At 37.6% G+C, this 27,722-nt stretch overlaps 1 protein-coding gene across 2 annotated transcripts in view; it reads right to left on the bottom strand.

Moving 5' to 3' along the window:
- Window positions 1–27,722, bottom strand: part of EMB (embigin) — a 52,973-nt gene that overhangs the window by 12,229 nt on the left and 13,022 nt on the right. For both annotated transcript variants that reach the window (XM_050794102.1, XM_050794103.1), the window contains exons 2-4: window positions 27,236–27,319; window positions 8,881–9,067; window positions 8,558–8,646 (exon numbers count right to left, since the gene is read on the bottom strand). In XM_050794102.1, coding sequence (XP_050650059.1) covers window positions 8,558–8,646; window positions 8,881–9,067; window positions 27,236–27,319 — 360 coding nt within the window. The remainder of the gene's footprint in view (window positions 1–8,557; window positions 8,647–8,880; window positions 9,068–27,235; window positions 27,320–27,722) is intronic.

Raw genomic sequence — 27,722 nt, 5'->3', positions numbered from 1 at the left:
GCTGAAGTCCCAGCTGATTCTATTATGCTACCTTTTCATACTTTGAATGTTTAGATACTTCCAGGGAAAGACATATAGTTGAGCTATGACAGGCTTCACTGCATTTGGTACTATCAAAATCTCATCATGACTTCCAAAAAGTTCTTGTTCTTTACCAATTATATTTCTGCATACTTTCTACTAAGAGACTGTAACACTGATAAATATTATGGAAGCTTTCAACAACCACTCAGAATATTTGACCCACTACTGAGAAACACTATAGACCATCACTCATCTTTCTCTTTCTTGGGTGGCAAGTAATCAGCAACATATTAGCAGTCACAAACTCCCAGTGTACACTTTTGCTGTCTCCTCTGTCCTGGCATCAACAGTGAAACACAAAGTCAGCAGGTTTTTGTGCACTGAGCTAATCATAATCTTGAGGGACGTTTACAACCTTGTAGTAGTAAATCAACCAGCACCCATAAAGACAGCAGCAGGGTCTTTGCTGATGAATTGTTCTGAAGACTCAGGCTCATGCACTATAGGTGGCTCATGTAGTCAATGGCAGAAAAATTTATCTTTGGCTCAATTTAAAATAGAGAATAAAACAGGCTTTTCGTCTACATGCAGTTGTAAGGCTTCTAAGAAAAGATAATTATTCTTCTTAGGAAAAAACATTAAGTAAACCATATGGAGAAATAATAGGACATTTATAAAAATATGTACCATTTTATAAGCCTTTCAGACCTATTAAATAACTATAATATGAATAATGTACAGATGTCTTTAAATACTAAAGTAAAATTATTTCTCTAAGCAATATTCAATTTAGATGAATTATAGAGAATTTTTATTTTACCAAGGAAGATTTGAAAGGACCCAATTTATTAATGTTATAAATACCTTCAAGATATCATACTTAAAAGTTACATTAATGTTAAATGGGCATTAAAATAAATTAGCTAACCTAAACTGCTTCAAGACAGCTAGAAAACGAAAAAAAGTAAATATTCAGTGATTCTTTGCTTTCCATAAAGCCTTGATTTAAATCCTAGGCCTTGGGTCAACGCTGCTGACACCAGCCAAAATCAGCTTAGTTATGTCAAAACAGTTGGAGGATCAAGAGACCTTCCGTGTGAATACTTGCAATTCAACGTATTGGTATGTTGGAAAGTAAAATGCTTGTTAATCTTCACATTAGACACAAGAATGATCAATTCCATATAATAATTTAAGTAACCATCAAAACTAATGAGAAAAATGTGTTATCTTCAATAATGAAAGCAGGTATGACTAGTATATATTTCCAGAGCACAATGTCTTAGAAAAAAAAAAGGAAAACAGTGTTTAAAGTTGAGTATCTTGGGAGCACGTTAAGTCACAAGATTCTGTGAGCATTTCCTCAGAATTTGTAAGCCTTCTTTACATATTTATTAAAAACTCAATAAAACATGTTCACTGAAATTTTGTGTGTTCAACATTATTTTAGCTCATTGGGAAGAAAAAGAAAGAAAGCAAAAAGAAAGAGAAAGGGAGGAAAAAAGGAAGGAAGGAGGAAGGAAGGGAGGGAAGGAAATGAACTCAAAAGGTGGGAGGGAAGAAAGGACAGAAAAAGACAGGGAAAGGAAAAGAGAGATAAGGAAAGAGGAGGGGAAGGGAAGATGGGGCAGAGGAGGGAAAAATGAAACACAGAAGGAAAAGGAAACTGAAAGGAAATGTATATGGTGTTATCTAGTCCTTCACTAAGTTAAAGGCAAATGGAGGGGAAAAAGTTAAGAAAGAATATACATGACTAAAATAATCAAAGAATGATACTAGTTTCTGCTTTTGGAGAGATCAAGATATATAAATACAATAATTTATTATATTCACCACATTGGAACAATTACAAAGCCATAAAATTAAAATGACTCTGTGAGTGGAGAAGGGACACAGTGAGGGACACAGGAATGAACCACTAGATCACGACAATGGTGAAGCATGCTATTCTGCTATTGAAGGAGCCTTCAGAATAGCATCCACATTCTGTCACAGCAGACAGTCGGGCTTTAGGAGTTTTAGGAAAAGTTACAACAATTTTCATGTTTCCTGGGAAATTAGTGCAAAGCAGAGTCCAAGGTAGTTAATATGGCAACAGATTGCATATCCCAAATACCAGCACGATACTATGGTTCATTAATCACCACAAAATACTGGGTTTTTCATAATGATAATTATATAACTCAAACAATCAGTCTTTATTATGAGATTGAGACCTTCTTGAGTTTTGGTTTAATAATGGTAACAGTAAAATATTTTAATTTGTTTGTTTCCAAGGAAGAGAAATGTGTATGATATTCTGGGGCTTGTATATATCTTTAAACATCCTTACTTGCTGAGATAAAAAGTAGGCAACCCTTTATGCATCTCCATATTATTTTTCAAGTTTTATGGATCCTAAAATCCCATGTCAAGGACACCCAAGATGGCCAAATAGGAACAGCTCCAGCCTCCAGCTCCCATTGTGAGCAACACAGAAGATGGGTGATTTCTGCATTTTCAACTGAGGTACCGGGTTCATCTCACTGGGGCATGTCCAACAGTTGGTGCTGATTAGTGGATGCAGCCCAACCAGGAAGAGCTGAAGCAGGGCGAGGAATTGCCTCGCCTGGGAAGTGCAAGGGGGAAGGAAATTCCTTTTCCTAGCCAAGGGAAACTGAGACACACAACACCTGGAAAATCGGGTAACTCCCACCCTACTACTGCGCTTTACCAGGGGTCTTAGCAAACGGCACACCAGGAGATTATAATCCACACCTGGCCCGGAGGGTTCCCATGCCCACGTAGCATCCCTCATTGCTAGCACAGCAGTCTGAGATCTAACTGCAAGGGGCAGTAAGGCTGGGGGAAGGGCGCCCACCATTGCTGAGGCTTAAGCAGGTAAACAAAGCCGCCTGGAAGCATGAACTGGGAGGAGCCCACCACAGCTCAGGAGGCCTGCCTGCCTCTGTAGACTCCAACTCTGGGGAGAGGGCATAGATAAACAGAAAGCAGCAGAAAGCTCTGCAGATGTAATGTCCCTGTCTGACAACTTTGAAGAGAGCAGTGGTTCTCCCAACATGGAGGTTGAGATCTGAGAACAGACAGACTGCCTGCTCAAGTGGGTCCCTGACCCCTGAGCAACGTAACTGGGAGACATCCCTCACTAGGTGAAGACCAACACCTCACACCTCACACAGCTGAGTACACCTCTGAGACAAAGTTTCCAGAGCAAGAATCAGATAGCAACACTTGCTGTTCAGCAATATTCTATCTTGTGCAGGCTCTGCTGCTGATACCCAGGCAAACAGGGTCTGGAGTCGACCTCAAGCAAACTCCAACAGACCTGCAGCTGAGGGTCCTAACTGTTAGAAGAAAAACTAACAAACAGAAAGGACACCCACACCAAAACCATCAGTACGACACCATCATCAAAGACCAAAGGCAGATAAAACCACAAAGATAGGGAAAAAACAGTGCAGAAAAGCTGGAAATTAAAAAATTCAGAGTGCATCTCCCCCTCCAAAGGAATGCAGCTCATCCCCAGCGATGGAACAAAGCTGGATGGAGAATGACTTTGATGAGTTGAGAGAAGAAGGCTTCAGTCGATCAAACTTCTCAGAGTTAAAGGAGGAACTATGTACCCAGGCCAAAGAAATTAAAAACCTTGAAAAAAGAATTGAAGAATGGATAACTAGAATAACCAATGCAGAGAAGTACATAAACGAACTGAAAGAGATGAAAACCATGACATGAGAACTACGTGACAAATGCACAAGCTTCAGTAACCGACTCGATCAACTGGAAGAAACAGTATCAGCGATTGAAGATCAAATGAATGAAATGAAGCGAGAAGACAAGTTTGGAGAAAAAAGAGTAAAAAGAAATGAACAAAGCCTCCAAGAAGTATGGGATTCTGTGAAAAGACCAAATCTACATCTGATTCGTGTGCCTGAAAGTGACAGAGAGAATGGAACCAAGTTGGAAAACACTCTGCAGGATATCATCCAGGAAACTTCCCCAACCTAGCAAGGCAGGCCAACATTCAAACTCAGGAAATACAGAGAACACCACAAAGATACTCCTCGAGAAGAGCAACTCCAAGACACATAACTGTCAGATTCACCAAAGTTGAAATGAGGGAAAAAAATGTTAAGGGCAGCCAGAGGGAAAGGTCGGGTTACACACAAAGGAAAGCCCATCAGACTAACAGCAGATCTGTCGGCAGAAATTCTCCAAGCCAGAAGAGAGTGGGGACCAATATTCAACATTCTTAAAGAAAAGAATTTTCAACCCAGAATTTCATATCCAGCCACACTAAGCTTCATAAGTGAAGGAGAAATAAAATCCTTTATAGACAAGCAAATGCTGAGAGATTTTGTCACCGCCAGGCCTGCTCTAAAAGAGATGCTGAAAGAAGCACTAAACATGGAAAGGAACAACCAGTACCAGCCATTGGAAAAACCATGCCAAAATGTAAAGACCATGGAGGCTACGAAGAAACTTCATCAACTAACGAGCAAAATAACCAGCTAATATCATAATGACAGGATCAAGTTCACACATACCAATATTAGCCTCAAATGTAAATGGACTAAATGGTCCAATTAAAAGACACAGACTGGCAAATTGGATAAAGAGCCAAGATCCATCAGTTTGCTATATTCAGGATACCCATCTCACATCCAGAGACATATATAGGCTCAAAATAAAGGGATGGAAGAAGATCTTCCAAGCACATGGAAAACAAAAAAAGTAGGGGTTGCAATCCTAGTCTCTGATAAAACAGGCTTTAAACCAACAAAGATCAAGAGACAAAGAAGACCATTAAATAATGGTAAAGGGATCAATTCAACAAGAAGAGCTAACTATCCTAACTATATATGCACCCAATACAGGAGCACCCAGATTCATAAAGCAAGTCCTTAGAAACTTACAAAGAGACTTAGACTCCCATACAATAATAATGGGAGATTTCAACACCCCACTGTCAACATTAGACAGATCAACGAGACAGAAAGTTAACAAGGATATCCAGGAATTGAACTCAACCCTGCACCAAGCAGACCTAATAGACATCTACACACTCTCCACCAAAAACCAACAAAATATACATTCCACTCAGCACCACATCGTACTTATTCCAAAATTGACCACACAGTTGGAAGTAAAGCACTCCTCAGCAAATGTACAAGAACAGAAATTACAACAAACTGTCTCTCAGACCACAGTGCAATCAAACTAGAACTCAGGACTAAGACACTCAATCAAAATTGCTCAACTACATGGAAACTGAACAACCTGCTCCTGAATGACTACTCGGTACATAACGAAATGAAGGCAGAAATAAAGATGTTCTTTGAAACCAATGAGAAAAAAGATACACCACACCAGAATCTCTGGGACACATTTAAAGCAGTGTGTAGAGGGAAACTTATAGCACTAAATGCCCACAAGGGAAAGCAGGAAAGATCTAACATTGACACCCTAACAGCACAATTAAAAGAACTAGAGAAGCAAGAGCAAACAAATTCAAAAGCTAGCAGAAGGCAAGAAATAACTAAGATCAGAGCAGAACTGAATGAGATAGAGACACAAAAAATCAATGAATCCAGGAGTTCATTTTTTGAAAAGATCAACAAAATTGATAGACTGCTAGCAAGATTAATAAAGAAGAAAAGAGAGAAGAATCAAATAGACGCAATAAAAAATGATAAAAGGGATATCACCACTGACCCCACAGAAATACAAACTACCATCAAAGAATACTATAAACGCCTCTAGGCAAATAAACTAGAAAACCTAGAAGAAATGGATAAATTCCTGGACACTTACACTCTCCCAAGACTAAACCAGGAAGAAGTTGAATCCCTGAAGAGACCAATAGCAGGCTCTGAAATTGAGCCAATAATTAATAGCCTACCGACCAAAAAGAGTCCAGGACCAGATGGATTCACAGCCGAATTCTACCAGAGGTACAATGAGGAGCTGGTACCATTCCTTCTGAAACTATTGCAATCAATAGAAAAAGTGGGAATCCTCCTAACTCATTTTATGAGGCCAACATCATCCCGATACCAAAGCCTGGCAGAGACACAACAAAAAAAGAGAATTTTAGAGCAATATCCCTGATGATCATCAATGCAAAAATCCTCAATAAAATACTGGCAAACCGAATCCAGCAGCACATCAAAAAGCTTATTCACCATGATCAAGTGGGCTTCATCCCTGGGATGCAAGGCAGATCAACATACGCAAAAAAATAAATGTAATCCAGCATATAAACAGAACCAAAGACAAAAACCACATGATTATCTCAATAGATGCAGAAAGGGCCTTTGACAAAACTCAACAGCCCTTCTTGCTAAAAACTCTCAATAAATTCGGTATTGATGGAACGTATCTCAAAATAATAAGAGCTATTTATGACAAATCCACAGCCAATATCATATTTAATGGGCAAAAACTGGAAGTATTCCCTTTGAAAACTGGCACAAGACAGGGATGCCCTCTCTCACCACTCCTATTCAACACAGTGTTGGAAGTTCTGGCTAGGGCAATCAGGTAAGAGAAAGAAATAAAGGGTATTCAATTAAGACACGAATAAGTCAAATTGTCCCTGTTTGCAGATGACATGATTGTATATTTAGAAAACTCCATCATCTCAGCCCAAAATCTCCTTAAGCTGATAAGCAACTTCAGCAAAGTCTCAGGACACAAAATCAATGTGCAAAAATCACAAGCATCTTATACACCAATAAGAGTCAAACAGAGAGCCAAACCATGAATGAACTTCCATTCACAATTGCTTCAAAGAGAATAAAATACCTAGGAATCCAACTTACAAGGGATGTGAAGGACCTCTTCAAGGTGAACTACAAACCACTGCTCAGTGAAATAAAAGAGGACACAAACAAATGGAAGAACATACCATGCTCATGGATAGGAAGAATCAATATTGTGAAAATGGCCACATTGCCCAAGATAATTTATAGATTCAATGTCATCCCCATCAAGCTACCAATGACTTTCTTCACAGAATTGGAAACAAATGCTTTCAAGTTCATATGGGACCAAAAAAGAGCCCGCATTGCCAAGACAATCCTAAGCTAAAAGATCAAAGCTGGAGGCATCACGCTACCTAACTTCAAACTATACTACAAAGCTACAGTAACCAAAACAGCATGGTACTGGTACCAAAACAGAGATATAGACCAATGGAACAGAACAGAGCCCTCAAAATAATACCACACATCTGCAGCCATCTGATCTTTGACAAACCTGACAAAAACAAGAAATGGGGAAAGGATTCCCCATTTAATAAATGGTGCTGGGAAAATTGACTAGCCATAAGTAGAAAGCTGAAACTGGATCCTTTCCTTACTCCTTATACAAAAATTAATTCAAGATGGATTAGAGACTTAAATATTAGACCTAAAACCATAAAAACCCTAGAAGAAAACCTAGGTAATACCATTCAGGACATAGGCACGGGCAAGGACTTCATGTCTAAAACACCAAAAGCAACGGCAACAAAATCCAACACTGACAAATGGGATCTAATTAAAGCAAAGAGCTTCTGCACAGCAAAAGAAACTACCATCAGAGTGAACAGGCAACCTACAGAATGGGAGAAAATTTTTGCAATCTGCTCATCTGACTAAGGGCTAATAACCAGAACCTACAAAGAACTCAATCAAATTTACAAGAAAAAAACAAACAATCCCATCAAAAAGTGAGCAAAGTATTTGAACAGACACTTCTCAAAAGAAGACATTTATATAGCCAACAGACACATGAAAAAATGCTCATCATCACTCACCATCAGAGAAATGCAAATCAAAACCACAATTTCAAATCAAAACCATCATTCTCAGCAAATATCGCAAGAACAGAAAACCAAACACCGCATGTTCTCACTCATAGGTGGGAACTGAACAATGACAACACTTTGCCACAGGAAGGGGAGCATCACACACAGGGGCCTATTCTGGGGTAGGGGTAGGGGAGAGGGATAGCATTAGGAGATATACCTAATGTAAATGACGAGTTAATGGGTGCAGCACACCAAGACGGCATGTGTATACATATGTAACAAACCTGCACGTTGTGCACATGTACCCTAGAACTTAAAGTATAATAATAATAAAAAAAAATCCCATGTCATGGAGCTATGGATATAGAACATCCACCCACGCTCTCAGAGGCTGATACCACAATAACTTAGAAATGTGGAGGACTATTATAAAAACTATGAATTTAGAGGTGTAAATAAAGAAATTCATGTGACTCTCATAATTCACTCATAATGTGGTAGGCTATCCTTTTGAACTAAAACCTGTGCTTTAAGCTGAGGAACAGAAGCAGAAAGGAAATTGACTTGGGGATACAAGACCATTTTCAAGGTTACCTCTTGTGACTCTGGAAAGCATATGACTTACTTTCAGCTATATTATGTTTATTATTGTAAAAATAATTTTAAAATTACAGGATTGAGAAATCTAAGAACATAGTGCTGAAGTTATTAACTATTCCTCAAGCTATTAATACTGACCTTTGAAATTAAATGTTCCCCTTTGTTCCTTTTCCTCTCGAAAGAAACAAGAATAACTTCCCATTTGTTTGCTATTAATGATGGTGAACCTAAAGATAATTGAAGTTATTAATATAGGCTTAGTTCTCAAAACCTTCTTAATGAAAATGAAAAGACTTAGCCATTAATCAAAATTTTAAAATAGAAATAATTCTGTAAATATGCAAATTAGAATATTAGCATAACATTCAAGTGGCTGCAGAGGGAAGAATGCTCAGTCAGCAAAAATATTTAGAATTAAGCTACTTTTGGCAAACAAGGTAGGTTAAAATTTGTATACTCACCTGTATTGGGTATACAAGGTGCTTCCTGTTGCACTGACAAGATAATTATTCTCAAGTTGTTCACTGTCTTTTTTCCAAGTCACATTTACTGCATTCAAATCCCCAGATGTCGTGAACTGGCATGTGAGATTTACATTAGAAGGCCTTTCTAAAGTGATATTTTTTTCTACTGGCATACTAGAATGTTCTATTAGCACAAAAGAGGACAAAATGTGAAAGTTATATTCAGAGGAATCTAATATATAAAACCTTTTAAATTATTAACTGAAGTGTTTTATTGACAATTTCATTCATTTGAAGAATTATTCCTCTATCAACAGAGTTGGTTCCCTTTCTTATTCCCTTTTATATGCACACCTAAAGAAATGTTTTGATCCAACATTAACACAATTAAAAAAAACCTAAAGCTGTGATAGTTATCTCCTTAAGCTCTGTAATAAGCAGAATATAGGGTACAGAGTACTCAATAACATGTGCTGTATGCTCTGACAGTGTAAAAACAGCACAACTGTAAATACAACACACTCATGGGTGAGAATGGAATGCCTGTTTCAATAATTTTGAGTAATCATGTTGTTGGTAGTTATTACGAGAATGTTTTTTGTATAACATGGATTTGAGTGATATATTATATTCTAACCATTCCTAGTCTTCTTAAGAACCCGTAGGGACTGGATATAGACATAGGTACAGGACAGAGAATTTAAATAAGCATCCTGTAGTTCTGAATTTGAACTGAATTTCAGTATCAGTATGAATTCATAAGGTGTTTATCTTTTTTTTGACTTTCAAAATAGATATCTTATTTATTTTGGATTGATCGATTGATTATCATAAGAACACTTAACATTAGACCTTCCCTTTTAGCAAATTTTTAAAACTTGTACCTAAAAAGTAGTCTGAAAGGTTCTCAATTTCTCTTCCCATCTATAGGTGGGAAGAGAAGGAGCTAACCCTTAGAGAAGCTTTAGGGAAGTTGAAGTGTTTATCTTAAAAGGAAAACAATACACACACACACCACACACACACACCACACACACACAGACACACACACACACAGACACACACACACTGAAGGGGTCCAGAATATGCCAGGATAGCATACAAATTATTTTGAGCAGAAGGCATTTGAGTTCCTAAAATAGCTACTCTGACTAAAAGCAGAGCCTTTCAAAGCAACTCCAAAAAACCTCTATTGTCATAAATCCCCTCCCTAGGAGCAACAGGGACAATGGACTCTTATCACTGAAGATGAGAAGTCTTCACACCACACCTAAACAGACACTGTCACAAAACTATCATATCTTCCACCTGTTATCTAAAGGGCTCATTTATCTTTCCTAAAACTCATTTGTTTTTCCATAAAAGGCCTTTCTCCTCCTCTTCTTACCCTACTAAGATGGTATATAAGCCCCTACTTTTAACTGCCCCTTTGAGCTACATGTTTTTCTAACTTTTGTCCACATGTGATTAAGTATGTTTTTTGTTCTGCTAATCTATCTTTTGTCAGTTTAATTCACTGAGCCTGAAATTATATAGAAAAAATTTCTCCTTGACAGTTTGGCAAGGAATACGGAATGGTTAGGACTCCCCACCCTTCCACTCCAACCCCATTTCCAAAGCCTGAGATTTCAGGACCTCTGACCCAGCAGGTAAGTACGAGCTCTTTTTTTTTTCCACCAGTATCCAATCTGGGATACTGGTTAAAAAAAAATAAAATAAAATAAGGGGTGCACTAGAACAAGAGCAGTAAGAGCCTCTACTTGTCTTTTCTTTCTTCAGTTTAACCCTCAGGTTCCCAACCACTAACTCTCCGATAATACATACACACACACACACACACACACACACACACACACACACACACACACTTACGGAAAATATAAAAAAGCTTACTTTAATTTTGAACAGTGGCAAATAAAGAAAAAATGTTCAGGCCGGGCTCGGTGGCTCAAGCCTGTAATCCCAGCACTTTGGGAGGCCGAGACGGGCAGATCACGAGGTCAGGAGATAGAGACCATCCTGGCTAATCCGGTGAAACCCCGTCTCTACTAAAAAATACAAAAAAACTAGCCGGGCGACGTGGCGGGCGCCTGTAGTCTCAGCTACTCGGGAGGCTGAGGCGGGAGAATGGCGTAAACCCGGGAGGCGGAGCTTGCAGTGAGCTGAGATCCGGCCACTGCACTCCAGCCTGGGCGACAGAGCGAGACTCCGTCTCAAAAAAAAAAAAAAAAAAGAAAAGAAAAAAAAAACGTTCAGCATGTACCTTGTTTGTCCTACACTAACTGTATCACTGGCTAACCAAACAGTAGAGAAAGTCAATGTTCTCTTTATAGAAAAATTCCAGCAAATGAATAAAAAAGAAATCATACAAATATACCATAATGATGATGCAATCCCTAGTAAATCATGAATCTAGGCATTTTGCATCAACTGGGGCAATAATTTCAAAAACAGAATTATGCCTCTCTTGAGGAAGAATACCCCACTACCTAGGATACGGTCTTGTCAGAAAAGGTGCTGCGGAGGTTCTTCAAACTGGTTAAGTCTCTGGATTCAATTCTCAGTTTACAGGAAATATGGATTATGGAAGAACACATTAACCTACATTTCATGAAAGTAATCAACAAAATCCAGATTCTGCGAAAATTCTACAAAATAAATGATCTGTTTTTTTTCTTTTTCTGTCTTTTTTGTTTGTTTGCTTGAGATGGAGTTTCGTTCTTGTTGCCCAGGCTGGAGTGCAATGGTGCTGTCTCGGCTCACTGCAAGCTCCACCTCCCGGATTCAAGAGATTCTCCTGCCTCAGCCTCCCAAGTAGCTGGGATTACAGGCACCCGCCACCAAGCCTGGCTAATTTTTTTGTATTTTTAGTAGAGATGGGGTTTCACCATGTTGGTCATGCTAGTCTTGAACTCCTGACCTCACGTGATCTGCCTGCCTCAGCTTCCCAAAGTGCTAAGATCACAGGCATGAGCCACCGCACCCAGCCTGGTTTTTTCAACACATAAATTTTAAAAGGGAGAGAGATGTCTTTGTATTGGACGTCAGGTGCTATGTTTCGGGCACCTGAAGATTATAAGATACTCAAAAAATTCCATTAAAAGAAAAGCAAAACTGAACTGTAATATTTAGGGATGCATACCTGGGTAATAAAACAATATAGAAAAACAAGAAAGTAACTGCATAAAAATCAGAATAGTGGTAATTACTCTTAAGGGGAAGAGAAAGAGTTGTGTTTGGAAGACGGTAGTGCATCATACAAACAAATTTCTCAAGCTCTTCTCATTCTCAACAATGGTATAGTATGATTAAATGGACTATGCAGAGCCAAATGTAGAAAGAAAAATAATACAACTCAAATAAAATGGTCAGGTGCAGTGGTTCATGCCTGTAATCCCAGTAATTTGGGAGGCTGAGGTGTGTGGGATTGCTTGAGCACAGGCGTTCTAGACCAGCCTGGGCAACATGGTGAGACCTCATCTCTGGAAAAAAAAAAAAAAAAAAAAAAAGAAAAAATTAGCCAGGCTTCATAGTGCATGTCTTTGGTCCCATCTAGTCGTAGACAGAGGTGGGAGGATATTTTGAGCCCAAGAGTTGAGGCTGCAGTGAGCTAAGGTGGCACCACTGCACTCCAGGCAGGATGATAAAGCAGGGACCTGTCTCACAAAAAAAAAAAAAAAAAAAAAAAAAAAAAAAAAAATCTATCACTTTTAATTACATTTGAAACTTTACGAAATGCTTCCATAAGCAAAGACCAGGTACAAGGTTTGCAGATAGTGAAGTACAGCTCGTGCAAAGCACTTTGTGAGCACATGCTTGAAATAACTGCTTGTATGACTGCAAACTGCTGAATTGAATTTAATGCTCAAAAAGAAAAATAACATTTGATGTCTCTAGAATACATATATTGCCAGAGATTACCTTATTCCTTGCAGTTCCCCTTACTGTGCTCTATTTCACTATCCTAGTATATTTTAAACATTTTGCTAGCCACACCAAATTATTCCAACTACCTTTCAATTGTTGGTGCCCATCAGGATTTTGCTCTCTGGTCTCTTTACTTCTCAGTTTGGCACTCCTTTGTTGGATTCAACTATTAACCATAATGCTCTTTACTTGCAAAATTAGAACCTCCACTGAAGTCTTTTTTTTTATTTTATAGCTCCAGCTGTCTATGGAGCATCTAAATCTGGATATCCCATGGGAAGTTCAAACTCCAAATATCCAAGAGAGATCCATTAATATTCCCTTGTGCTGACCTATAACACTGAATCACATGCAGTAGCATTTAGTTGATTCTACCACTAAAATGTCAAACAAATTTGTCCAGTTTTATCCAACCCTCCTATTATTGGCCTTCATTATCTTTCACCAAGACAAGGCAAATTACCTAATTTCTCTTGGCCAGCTTCTCTTGCTCCAGCCAAAATTGTCCTTTGGTTGGAGCAATTTGAGCAAAACTCAAATTGTTTAACTGCCTTGATTCTATACCTCGCATTTGCAAATCAAAGTATTTTTGTATTGGACATCCATTTCCTTATTTGTAAGGCAGGATAATACATATTTCATGAGATTGTAGAAAGCTCTATCATAAGAAATGCAACAGTAATATAATATAGCAATTAATAAATGCCCATTTACTTCTTCTCACCATTATCTCACTGGGGAATATTATAAAAACTATCATATATGGTGCTAAGGGTTATATGTTGATTAAATCATTTAATCTTCACAACAGCTTTATGAGGTAAGTATCACTGTTACCATTCCAACTTTAGAAATGAGGCAAACAGGCTGCCTGTCTTGTCTAAGATCACACATCAAGACAAAGGCAACACTGAATCTTAGATTTAGGTATGCCTGAGTCCAGATTGTGATAACCAACAGACTATACCAACTCTCAAACATATTAAATTCTCATTACAATGGAATTAACTTCATTACCTTCAAACTGTTGAACCAAGATTTTAAATAAAAGAAAATATTAATAGAAGATTAAAGAAATGTACAGTGTAGCTATATATCAATGTGAATGTGACGATAAATGAACAGTACAATCAAAATATTTTTAAAATACACATTTTCAACTAAACACAGTTTTATATAACTTAAAATGCAATGCAGCTTTTCTTATTGGTAGGCCATCCTCCAAGCCCTAATCCTTGTCTCACTGTTCCCTATAATACTTTGCAGGTGCTTCTGCAGTTTGCTGTGCTTCTGCAGTTTCTTTTCCTCCCTGTCAAGAAATCACAGCATCAAAAATATGCAAAAAGCTCTACATTTTTACATATTTTGTGGTTAGCCAACAAACTAATATGAGCTCAGTCGACAATGTTTCAACTTCCTTAATACTGCACAACTGCAATGCATTTTTGCCGCTTTAGAGTGCTGCAAAAACATCTATGACATCTGCATTTCTAAAACCATAGCAATTTGTTTCTGAAACATATTTTTAAGACTGTTCTTAAAACCATATAGTAATTTATACCTGTCTAAAAAATTTCTTATTTTCATAGATAACATTTGCAGTCTTCAGAGAAATGACATTTAGATTTTCTTGGGTCTATTCAGGACCCAATCTTTTAAACCATTTCACTACAAATAAAAGTCTGCTTTGTTATTTATTAAGAAAAAGAAAATATGGAAGAAGCCAATTAAAATTTATTGCATAGGATAGTGTTTCCAAACATGCTTTAAAGGCAGAAACTCTTACTAAAAACAATTAAGTGAACTGTGATATATACAACAGATTAGATGGGACAACTCTGATAGAAGCCAAGATAGAAAATACAGAGCCCCATCAGCCTGACTTTTCATTATTCATAATGAGGTAGGAGGTGGAATGTGACTCTGGACCAGACTGAAGACTGACAGAAACAAGGAAGAGACATCGAAAGCTCCTCTCCACAAGACACACCCACCAGCACCATGACAGTTTACCATTGCCATGGCTACACCCAGAAGTTACCATCCCTTTCCATGGCAATGACCCAGAAGTTACCTCCTGTTTTCTAGAAATTTCTGAATAGCCTGCCCCTGAATTTGCACATAATTAAAAGTGGTATAATCATGGCTGCAGAACTGCCCCTGAGCTGCTATTCACGACACACTGCCCAAGGTCTACCCCTGCTCCGAAGGAGAAGTCACAGAGCTGTAACACCCCTGCCTCAATAAAGCCGCTTTTTTCTACCATCAGCTCACTCTTTAATTCTTTCCTGAGCCAACCTTCTCCGGCTAAACCCCAGTGTTGGGATTCACCTGCCCTGTAACAATTTCCCCATAAAAGTCAATAAGGCTTCATGATGCAACCCAAAATGTCAATTAAACATCCAGAATCCTTACAGAAACAGAAGGCCACACTAACATGAGGCCAACACCCCTATATAAAAATGATACAATGGGGCCGGGCGCGGTGGCTCAAGCCTGTAATCCCAGAACTTTGGGAGGCTGAGGCGGGTGGATCACGAGGTCAGGAGATGGAGACCATCCTGGCTAACCCGCTGAAACCCCGTCTCTACTAAAAAATACAAAAAACTAGCCAGGCGAGGTGGCGGGCGCCTGTAGTCCCAGCTACTCGGGAGGCAGAGGCAGGAGAATGGCGTAAACCCGGGAGGCGGAGCTTGCAGTGAGCTGAGATCCAGCCACTGCACTCCAGCCTGGGCGACAGAGCAAGACTCCGTCTCAAAAAAAAAAAAAAAAAAAAAAAAAAAAAGATACAATGGATCTTATTTTTATCATTAATGTTGTGCGTCTTAAACATATGGAGTTAACTTATAATTCCTCTGAATAAGAATAAAATTCTCAAAGTTTATATCCAAAATTTATAAAACATAATACCACTCCCTTGATTCTTATAATTTCACCACTCTCCCAAATTAAGTCTCAAATTGATCGAAGAATCATGACAGTTTATTAAGTGATCCTATCAACAAGTTATTTACATGCCATCTGATTAGTGCCATACCAATGTGATACAACCTAAAACACATGTGCTTCCTGAATCCCATAAACTTAAAATGTGAAATCACCAATGTGCACAGAGAAGCCTGAAATTACATAAACCCAATTTGAGTAAAATGTAGTACACATATACTTTGATACACTTTTTTATATCTATATAAAATCTCCAAGTACTCCCTGGAGACTCCCTCAAGACCTGTGAACTATGTGGCTGGCGTTTATGAGCTGAGCCTATTTTCAAACTTTTAGATTTTTCTTTTTACACAGATATCCTCAAAAGAAAGAGAAACACCAGAAAATGTGAATGGCTTCTACACAAATGAAGCCTGGTTTTCCAAAATAATTCATCAAAGATTTAAAATTATCTAAGAGGAGATGCTAGTTGAATTTTACTAAACAAAGCTTCTATTAGTCACTGTTTTCCTCCACTTCAATTAGTAACAGAAATTAAGGCATGTAATGGTTATTTCTCTACTTTCTAAACTGATTTAATATCATTTCAAAGAAAAGCAAAAACAATTCTACTTGAATTCCAGAATTGCATGTCTCTTGTTTCAACAATGTAGTACTTAATTTGAGACAATAACAATGGGTAATAATCCAATAATTAAATATATTTTTCTACAACATAGAGAACACTGCAACTATTGTTTACATCAGTTACAGGAAAACTATAGTAAATGGTTACATTGTTCTAGTAACCAAATACATTTGTTGCCACTGTTTCCAAATAATTAACAGGAAGTTCATCTAACACTATAGTGGGGGCTACTGATCATATTTTTGGACAACCAGAATCCGAACACCCTTCCCATCAATGTAAAGTTCGGTGACAGGCAAAGTACTCACTCACTGCGGAAACCTAAGAACAGGTATTTCTTCTCTCTGCCCAGCTGAGCACTAGGGTTTGGCCACTTTAATTATAACCTCCTACTCAGGGTTTTAAAGTTAGAGGGAGGGAGTTAAGGACCTAGGCAGAACTGAGAAATTAATCACAATAGCAATGGCAAGTGTCTAGCAGTGATTGTGCCTCATTATTCCTTCAATCATTCATTTAACACTTATTTACTGAACACCTACCACGTGCTTTTCGTGTATCCACTCGTTCAACAATTTTACTAAAAATATATTACGTGCCTTTATTCTAGGCCCTAGTATCAAGAGTCCAGTACCAGCAGAAATATCTCAAGCAGACTCTTCCAGTAATCCTTGCTGTCTGTCATCCTGAGGTCCCCGGCATTGCCAGAACTTGATTTCCAGTTTTCTCATCAATTCTGCTAGCCAACATCCTTTATTCAACAAATTATTTCCTGCTTAACTGGCTATAGACTGTTTCTGGGCTTGAGATCATTAACCTAATCCATATATACCTATCAAGATTTATACTAGATACTTCATTTAAGCACTCCTTCCATTTGATTAAAATTTCATAGCACTGATGTCACTTGATAGCTCACAAATATCTAGAACATATGATAATATTTGGTCTCCAGAATAAATTCTACAAAGTGGTAACCATAGTACCAGTTCAGTAATTCTGAAAGGCAATACCTGAGGTTACATAGGGGATAAGATCCAGGCTGAGGTAGCAGTCCAGGACTCAGAACAGTCAGTCCTTGGCCCTGTATGCTCCCCTCCATGTCCAGTCCTGCCCTTTTGTTCTTGGAGCTATAAATCACACTTTAGTATTTTTTCCATCTCTTCTACATTTACAAATCAAAATCATCTCAAGACATAACAACTTGCCTCCGATCTTTACTTCTAATTTCTGCCTTCTCTACCCTGATAAAAAGCTTTCATTTATTTTGAAACATTTTTCACATATCCACTTCAATATAATGGAAGAAAGGAACAGCAAATGACAATGTCATATCATTTGATTCCCTGGTACAAGAACCATTTAAATTTTGAAATGGATTATTCTAACGGATTTCAAAATATTTTAGTAGCAGAATTATTTCAGAAATAAATCAGAGGAAAACTTAAGCAGAACCCCCCCGCCCCACCACACACACACACACACACACACAGATAACTGTATAAAACTGACAAAAAAATGTTGCTACAATTAGTGAAGACTGGAGAAGGTATGGAAAGCATTCAAGATTGGCTTCTTCATCCCTTCATCTTATTTACCCATCATGGTTACACCTCAAGGAACAAAGGATTTAAAAGTGACACATGCACATGTATATTCATTGCAGCACTATTCACAATAGCAAAGAAGTAGAATTAACCCAAATGCCCATCAACGACAGACTGGATAAAGAAAATGTGGATTTAAAACTGACATATGCACACATAGGTTCATTGCAGCACTATTCACAACAGCAAAGACGTAGAATTAACCCAAATGCCCATCAATGATTGACTGGATAAAGAAAATGTGGTGCATATACACCATGGAATACTATGCAGCCATAAAAAAGGAACAAAATCATGTCCTTTGCAGGGCATGGATGAAGCTGGAAGCCATTATCCTCAGCAAACTAACACAGGAACAGAAAACCAACCACCACATGTTCTCACTTACAAGTGGGAGCTGAACCATAAGAACACATGGACACAGGGAGGGGAACAACACACACTAGGGCCTGTCGAGGGAGGGCAGGGGGTGCAGAGCATTAGGGAAAAGAGCTAATGCATGCTGAGCTTACTGCCTAAGTGATGGATTGACAGGTGCAGCAAACTACCATGGCACACATTTACCTACGTAACAAACCTGCACATCCTCCACATGTACCCCAGAATCTAAAAAATAAAATACAATAAAAGTAACCGGATTTCAGCAAAGGAGAGGTAAACACAAGCCTCAGTACACACCAGATCAAGATAAGGGGTCATAAATACCTAATGTAAACTGAAAGCATGGCCCGCTACCTTGGTAATGAATTTGTCCAAACTGCAAGTGTTTACACCCTGACGCCAGTCCTTGAGATTAAGTCTTATAACAATGGTTTATGTTTCATGGTATCAGCTTCTATGGTGCTAACCATGCAGACACTCAGAGAGTCAGTACATACATTTTGTACACACCCCAAGTGACTGTCTCAGGTCACATGCCTCCTTTGCAGAAAGGGCTCCTCTAACCTTACAACACTGCTAACAACAGACTCTCTCTATCACACTTCCTTTATATATTTTCTAGCATTTGGCACCATCTGGTTTCACCTTTCATATTAATTTGTTTACTTACTTATTCATTGCCTCTCCCACTGAAACATATACTGTATGACATGGGGGGAGGAGGGCAGAAAGGGAAGTCTGTCATGTTCACCACTGTAAACCAGGCTTTCAATAAATTTTTGTTGAAGTGGTTGTAGCTCCTGGAATATCGTATTTAAAAAACGAATCACTTCTTTAGACAGATAACGCACCTTGCCTTAGACTGAAGGTTCAAGCATATTAAAATTCTGGCCCATGATTTATATGAGGAATTCTAGGCAGAAAGTACTTTAGAGGATATGCAAGAAATGCAAAGGAAGTTCTTGTCTCACACAGTTGACTCATCCATTGGCCAAAACAAATTTGTTTAGTACTTTTATATGCTATATGTGATACAGAGGTGATTTAAAAAATTATTAATCTAGCAGGGGACATATAAGTCAAGCATAAATAACTACAATTAAGTTTAACTGCAACAGATACTCTAAATCAAATGAGATCTAAATCACAGATGGCAATACAACAGTATAAAACATTAATTTTCCCCAAAATAAATCTACAGAGTCAGTGGAGAATCAGCCAAATTCCAAAAGTGCTTTTTACGGAACCCAATTTAGAGAAGTGCATGTGAAAGAATGAAAATCCAAGAAAGAAAATCTGGTTTTTTAAAAGAACAGACATAAAAAGATATAATGTTTTAAAAAATAATACTAACATGTTAATGATGTGATAAAATACCAATAAATCAATGAAATAAAACAGGCAAAACTTTTCAAACTGCAAGTCAAAATCCATTAGTGGATCAGGAAATCAATTTCATAGTTATCACCAGATTTGTTTTTTAATGGATTGGAGTAAAAGAGAAATTATCAGAGCATAACAAACCTATTAGGTGTAAGTGTTATTTGATGAATATTTTGTTTCATATGTGTGTGAAAATGCAGTTGGTGCATTAGGTTACAAAGTAAAATGTACTTCTTACTTTGGGAAGCACTTTAATCACTTTGTAAAAAGAACAGAGTTTGGGAACTGAAATATGATTAGAGTGCTATTTCAAAGCTATCAGGAAAAAGAGAACTATTCAGTTAAAAGCATTGAGACGCTGGCTAACAGTACAAAATAATAACCACAAAATTGGCTCCTTCTGACATACAAAACATAAAACTGTATTACAAATGGGTTAAAAAGTGAAAAGTGGAAAAGTATGCAAATAATAGCAGGAAACACATAATGAAACTTCTTCACAATTAAAAAACACCACATAAAACTTTAAAGACAAGTGGGAAAAAATATTTGCAACTTCTATAAAAAGTAAAAATTCAGTAACCAAAATTTATGCCTACCTCATTGTTTTGAATCATTTAAATTAATTCAAAACATAAAATATAAGCCTACTATGTGGGTCGGGGGAAGGGGCCAACTGTCAAGATGTTTTGAAGGGCAATCTGGAAGTATATGATAAAATAAAGATATACATAATTTCTCACTGAGCAATTCTACTTTGTGATAGTTTTTATAGAGAAAACATTCACAATTATGCCCAGAGAGATATATGTAGTGTGTCCCTTAATACATGGTTTTTAGCAAAAATATATTAGCCAACTAGGGTCCATTGGGAAAAAAACTTTTAAGTAAGCTGGTGTATTTATACTGTGCATACAAGTTAAAAAAAAAGCTAGATTCATATGCAATATGACTAGATCTCCAAAAACTAATGTTGAATGACAAAAATCAATTTTCAGAACAATATATATGGACTAATACCACTAAAACTAAAGAATACAAACAATACTACATAGTTTTTATAGATGCACACATACACACACACCCACACTCAGCATGGGAAAGAAACACATTGAACAGAGTTTACCATTGGAAAAGAGGAGAGAGAACAGAGATAGAAATGGCGGTAATTCAATGAGACTTGAACCTCATCAGTCAAGTTTTTTATTTCACCTCCTGAAGTTCTATTTGGACATTTTTCAAACCTGCTTTATCTTTTTAAAAAACAGTATAATATTCATTCTCATGTTTTTAATATTTCTTTTATATCTCTACCTAGTATTTCTATAATCTGAAGCTCTAGAATGTCTAATCCTACCTCTCCTTAGCTCTGTTAGGGACTGTGTGTTTGTTTTTTATATTTTTGTTTTGTAATATGTTGAGACATGTAACAGTAGGGATTATGTCACCAGGATGGACAACACATTCCTCCACAGAGGTTTTTAATTGCTTCCCTGTGGAAGTACTACCTGGCAGGGTCATTTTTGTGTTATTTCTCAGCTGGGTGGCTCCTGTACAGTATAATGCAAGTAATGTAAATTTGCAATTTAAACTGTGTTGAGGACACGCCCATGTCTTTAAATAACAAGGGAAATCTTTGGGGGTTTGGAGGTTTCTTGTTTTAAAATTATTTTTATCCATATTATTTTTAGTTAGCAGATAACACTGGAAATCTTTTGGTTTAAATGCCTAACAAAACTTTAAAAGAAAGAAGTCAACTTGTCATCTTGTGCTGTTTGCTGATTTTCTTCCCTAAATCAAACCTTTCCCTACATTTACAGCCTAAGAATGATAGCTTTCTGCAGGTTTTCAGGTCCAGCTTTCCTCCTTGCATGAACTCAAGGCCTTGTTTTTTATATTTTTGTAGCTCTTAAAACTCAAGTATCTTGGCAACAAACACAGGAAACCTAACACAATATTCAGTTAACAGGCTTCATGCCCTGATCACCAATTTTGATCAGTAGAAACTTCTTTACTTCTGTGTAGATAGCCATATATTTAAAAGAATGTTTAGGTGTGGCAGGAGGGTATTCAGATTCTCTAATTTACTCTAATGCTGAAAATAATGTTTTAATATTTTCAAAACGGAACTCATTTTTACTTACACAATTAAAAATTAACAAAAATACAGTAAATACATATCAGAGAAGCAGGAACATATGTGCTTCTCTGCTATGTGCTTTATTGAAGATGGGCTCTTGGCTCCATTCTTAAAGAGAGGAAGGATTTGAACACCAGTAGGAGGGAAGGAAGAGACAGGTCCCACTTATAGAGTGTGAGGTCCTGTGCCTGTGATTCAGCACCATCATCTAACTTTATGGTGAGATTCTTTACTAAATGTTAATCACAATATTATTAAATCATGTGTATTCCCACAATAAAGGGATGGGAAACATGTGCAGGGCTCTCATTTTTAACGTGTAGAACGGTGGGGGTAATTTTCAAATGGGGAAAATTTTGTCCCCCAGGGAATGTTTGGCAGTATCTGGAGACATATCCAGCTGTCATAACTTAGCAGGTGCTACTCACATCTAGTGGGCAATGGCTAGGAATGCTGTTAAACAGCCTACAATTCTGCAAACAACCTCCAACAACCAAGAATCATCCAGCCCCAAACATCAATACCTCTGTTAATAAAAACCAAAACAAAAACAAACAAGCACCTGATATAGAACAAAAGTTGATCACAGCCACTGCCACTTGTGTTGCTATGGGTAGATCCCTCTTCCATCTTTGCTTTCCCTGACTCTCTACGAATGTTAGGTCTCAATTTTTTTCTCTGTACATCAACAGTCTACATACCAGGTTTGATGAGTGCCTTTGAAAAATATTATCACATTTGCAGCACTGGAGTCATGCTAGGATCCTTTCTGCAATGAAGTATTTTCACTTATTTTCTTCTTTTCAATCTTATCAATCACCTGCCCCTAGAATCTGGGTGGTCCTAACTTAGACCTCTTGCTGGCCTAGATTTAGACTATGTGGTTGTCTTTCCTTATCTTGACTAATCTTCCCGAATCTTACATTGTGCCTTAATTTGCACATCTGCACCTCTAATGTCTGCTTATATTACCTCCTTGGCTCACAAGGACTTTGTGGGACAGCTGCTCACATCTCAACATGTAAATAAAATGTGCCACTGGGTCATCACAGGCGAGCTGATTCCAACGTTAACAAGTTGGTCAAGGTAACTGTCAGCTGTTTATTTTTATTTCAATGTCTTCCGTTAAATTATAACACATGGATTGAGAAACTAAACACTAACATGCAGAGAGGAAAAAAGCAAAAATAAAAATATATGGTGGTAATACAAACAATATAATGAATTCCAAATACTATGGACATTCAAAAATTAAGTACAGTGATATAAAAATAGTCCATTATGAAAAGCTCTGTTTTAAAACCCCTGAGAGCAGAAAAAAATACTTTTAGTTTCAGTCAATTACTTTCACAAATTTAAGATTAAGCAAGTGCAATTTCTTTTTTTCTGGGGGGCAGGGGAGATGGACTCTTGTTCTGTCACCCAGGCTGGAGTGCAGTGGCGCAATCTCAGCTCACTGCAACCTCCGCCTCCCAGGTTCAAGTGATTCTCCTGCCTCAGCCTCCTAGGTAGAAGGGAATACAGGTGCCTGCCACCACACTTGGCTAATTTTTGTATTTTTGGTAGAGACAGGGTTTCGCTATGTTGGCCAGGCTGGTCTCGAACTACTGACCTCTGGTGATCGCCTGCCTGGGCCTCCCAAAGTGCTGGGATTGCAGGCAGCAAATGCAACTTATAAAGCAATAGCTTTATTACTAAATAAACCTAGAAATAGCAATAAATCTAGAAAATAGCTTTATTTTCGTAGTTTACTACATCATTTCAAAACTAATGTCATTCTTCTTAAAATAAATATAATTGATTTAATAATGCTGTTAAAAGAAACAAGTAACTGGGCATTAAGAAAGGCTGCAAAGCATAATGGTTAACAGCACAGACTGGGCACCAAGCTGCCTGCATTTAAAACTGTAAGCTCCAGCTCAGGAACTGTGATCCTGGTCAGTTCACTTCATCTCTTTGTGCCTCTCTTTCCTCACCTGCAAATTACAAATAATAACAGTACCCAACTCATTGAGCTGTTATAAGAATTAAGTTATTTAGAAATACAAACATGGTACATAGTCAACATCATGAGTTTGTTAAGTAAATAATTAGCAATATTTTAAAAATATTAAAATAAGTAAACAACTAAGCTTTTATGAATCAAAGGCCATGTTTTCATTCTCCCAGACACAAGAATCCATATGTTTTCCAGTCTCAAGAATCTTTGGATAAGTATATATGTAAAGAGCCAGACCAAAGTCCAAAATTTACAATTAACATATTGTATTTGAATCTCTCTACAAGAAACATTTTATCCTAACAGAGAGGTTAACTTCAACAATGGCCAGAGGGAAAAAGAAAATAATAAGTAACAACATAGAAATGTCGTAACTATTGTTTATAGACAAACACGAATAATAAAATCAATATTGATACATATCAAACAACATTATGAAAATATGAAAACACTCCATTTACAAATAGTAAGTTAAAAATCTTAACAACAGGGCCGGGCACGGTGGCTCAAGCCTGTAATCCCAGCACTTTGGGAGGCCGAGACGGGCGGATCACGAGGTCAGGAGATCAAGACCATCCTGGCTAACACGGTGAAACCCCGTCTCTACTAAAAATACAAGAAAATTAGCCGGGCGAGGTGGCGGGCGCCTGTAGTCCCAGCTACTCGGGAGGCTGAGGCAGGAGAATGGTGTGAACCCGGGGGGGCGAAGCTTGCAGTGAGCCGAGATCGCGCAACTGCACTCCAGCCTGGGCGACTGAGCAAGACTCCATCTCAAAAAAAAAAAAAAAAAAAAAAAACTTAACAACAGTATGAAGAAAGTCTATAGTTGATAAGGTGAAATTTGATAATCAGGAATTGGAGTTACCTTGTCATATTCAACTAAATTAGACCAGAGACCCGGTAATAAAGAAAAGAAAAAAACACACTTGGGACACAAAGCACCTGCCTGGGACTAATACTGCAAGCCAGCTGCTGAAATGACCTGGTATAACTTTAAAACCAGTTTTACCTAGCAGCTTCTGAAACAAACCACCATGACTCTAAGACTAATTTACCGACCTCCATCACTCACCAGTCAGAGCTTGTAAGCTCCCAAAAACTTTGTTACTGCTAATAGTGAGTTTTCTTCCAAAACAATATATAACATTTCTCTCTAATAAAACCTCTAAGCTTCTCTTGGTTTTTCAGTCATACTGAAGACCATTCTACTCTCTGTGTATGCCCTGAACTCCAATTCTGTTCTACCAAACAGAACATTTTGTTTAGAGATTCATCTCGATATTTTTATTTTACATTGACACTAAAAATTATAAATGTATCTTCAAATTTAAATTCCATAGTTCAGTAAAGGTAGCTTCTAAAACCAAACTTTTTGATGGCAAGGCAACTAGAGCAACAACCTACATGGAAATGTAACCGTTCAGTGCCCGACTCTGAGATCTAATGTTTCTAAATTAACGTCAAATCTTTTCTTTTGTCAAAAACAAATCCAAACTTAAATGAAGACATTATTTTTATTATTATTATTATTTGACAGAGTCTCACTCTGTTCCCCAGGCTGGAGTGCAGTGGCTCAACTTCAGCTCACCGAAAACTCCAACTCCTGGGTTCAAGCGATTCTCCTGCCTCAGCCACCCAAGTAGCTGGGACTACAGGCATCCGCTACCATGCCCAGCTAATTTTTGTATTTTCAGTAGTGACAAGGTTTTGCCATGTTGGCCAGGCTGGTCTTGAACTCCTGACATCAAGTGAACCACCCACCCTGGCCTCTCAAAGTGCTGGGATTACAGATGTGAGCCACCATGCCCAGACTGAAGACATTATTTTATAAAAGACTATTGCAATAGAGAAAAAGCTCCAAACTTAAGATCTGCAAGCCTCCCAAAAGTAAACAGAAAAAGGTTATTTTTTAATATGGGATAAGCAATGAAGCAAGAACTTTTTAGGGAAATTGGGCAAATGAAAGAGTGTACACAGAGAGTATGACCGGGCTGCAGTCAGCCAATTCTCAAGATGTTCTTTATTTTAATGCTTGCTCGGACTTAGGGCAAGCCACATTTCACAGGTCTGTAAGGAAGAAAAAGGACAGACTAAAGTTTAATCAAGCCAAGACAGAGGTAAGTAATGGATAATGGCAAACAATTAGTCTCTCTATAACAGTGGGAATACGGCTTTAAATAGCACTATTTAGAATAAAAGAATAGGAGTTAAACCCTCCAAACAGGTTAAGTAAGTAAATAACCAGCCTGGTAACAATTAAAAAGTCCATTTTTTTGTTCCTGCCCTGAGCATTGACCGTTTTGTTTCCAGGCCACAGCTGTACTGGTTGAGTAAGGGGTGCCCTGCTGCCGACATTGCCAGGCTGGTTAAAGAATGTGCAAACTGCTTTCTCACATGAGTCTCTTAAAGAAACATTTCATCATAACAGAGGCAACCAACAACTAGAACGTGAAAAAAGTAAAAGAACATAGGAAAATTATAATAATTATTTTTTACAATAATGAACTCCATACATTGGGAACAAACAAAACTCCATACATTTGGGAACAAACAAAAGCTGTACAAAGTTACAAAAATGCTCCCTCAAAAAGCTCAATGCAAACATTCCATTCTTATCAGATTTGGAAACAGACAGGTACGCACACACACACTTTCTATTCATATTAAACAGAAATAGAGAAACAGTTCATAAGACTAGAGGATAGTTAAAAACTAGATGTGTATTTGGAAAAACCTAACTATTGATTTAATAGCTAGGTTTGTGATGTTTTAAATTCTAATTATACAATTTTAATATTGTTCCTAAACCAGATTAATCACTCTTAGGAATTTAAAAGACTGAGATTACTTTGGAAACATGGAATCCAAAACTGTGAAAGAAAAAGCAGAGAAAGCAGGGCTGGGTTTAATTTTGGAATTCCTTTCTTGCTTCTCCTTAGCACAGTGACTCATTTGATATCATCTTTACTTTCTCTGGCTAAAGGTCTTCCAATAGATACACAAATTCTCTTCTTGACCTACAGTGATGTAATGGATGTACCAGCAGGAATTAATGAAAACATAAGAGTATCCGCAAATCAAAATTGATTCTCCCTTTTCTCAGGTATCCATTTTCTGGGGAGCCATTCTTAGCCCTAGCATGTCTGGAATATTTTCCTCCTTTGTGCGTCCCCAGTAAAACATCCTCACCACATGAGATTCCCAGCACACTACTGGTATGTTTTTCCCACCAGGCCAGGAACAGGGATTACCACTTCACAAAGCAAAAAGCAGCAGCTTTGTTTAAGAAAAATTGCTTAAACCCTTATTTTGGAATTGCCTTATTTGAAACATGATACATTTACCAGTCAGTGATATGTTATGACTCTCCCAGGAAAAGTTATTTGCCATCATTTCTTCTCTGAGAGGTAGACTTGTAAAAGGCAAATCTATAAGAGAAAGAACACGTGATTACACACTCTTACCAAAAGTAAATGACTATCTCAAAACTACTTTGCAACAGCTAAAATACTGTTGAGAACTATTAATGAAAAACCGTGTTTTCAGAAAGCTCAAAGTCTTATATACTTCAAAGACATTTAGAGATATATTAGACTATTAAATGTGAAAAAAATTTCTGATTTTTTTTTCTTTTTTAACCTAAAAATCCCTACTGACTTACATCAGATGGCTTTTTTTTTAAATAACGCCTTCCATTTTTATTACACTATTATAGTTTCTTTACAAAACATAAATAAACTGAAGATAACAAAGAATTATATGAGAGAGCCAGAAAATGGAAAGACATGAAGAGGCAGAGAGAGAAGATGAAAGAAGAGTGACAGGCAGACC

The sequence above is a fragment of the Macaca thibetana genome, chromosome 6 (assembly GCF_024542745.1).
Source record: "Macaca thibetana thibetana isolate TM-01 chromosome 6, ASM2454274v1, whole genome shotgun sequence".
Classification (NCBI taxonomy): domain Eukaryota; kingdom Metazoa; phylum Chordata; class Mammalia; order Primates; family Cercopithecidae; genus Macaca; species Macaca thibetana.
This window is presented reverse-complemented; position numbering and strand designations above follow the sequence as displayed.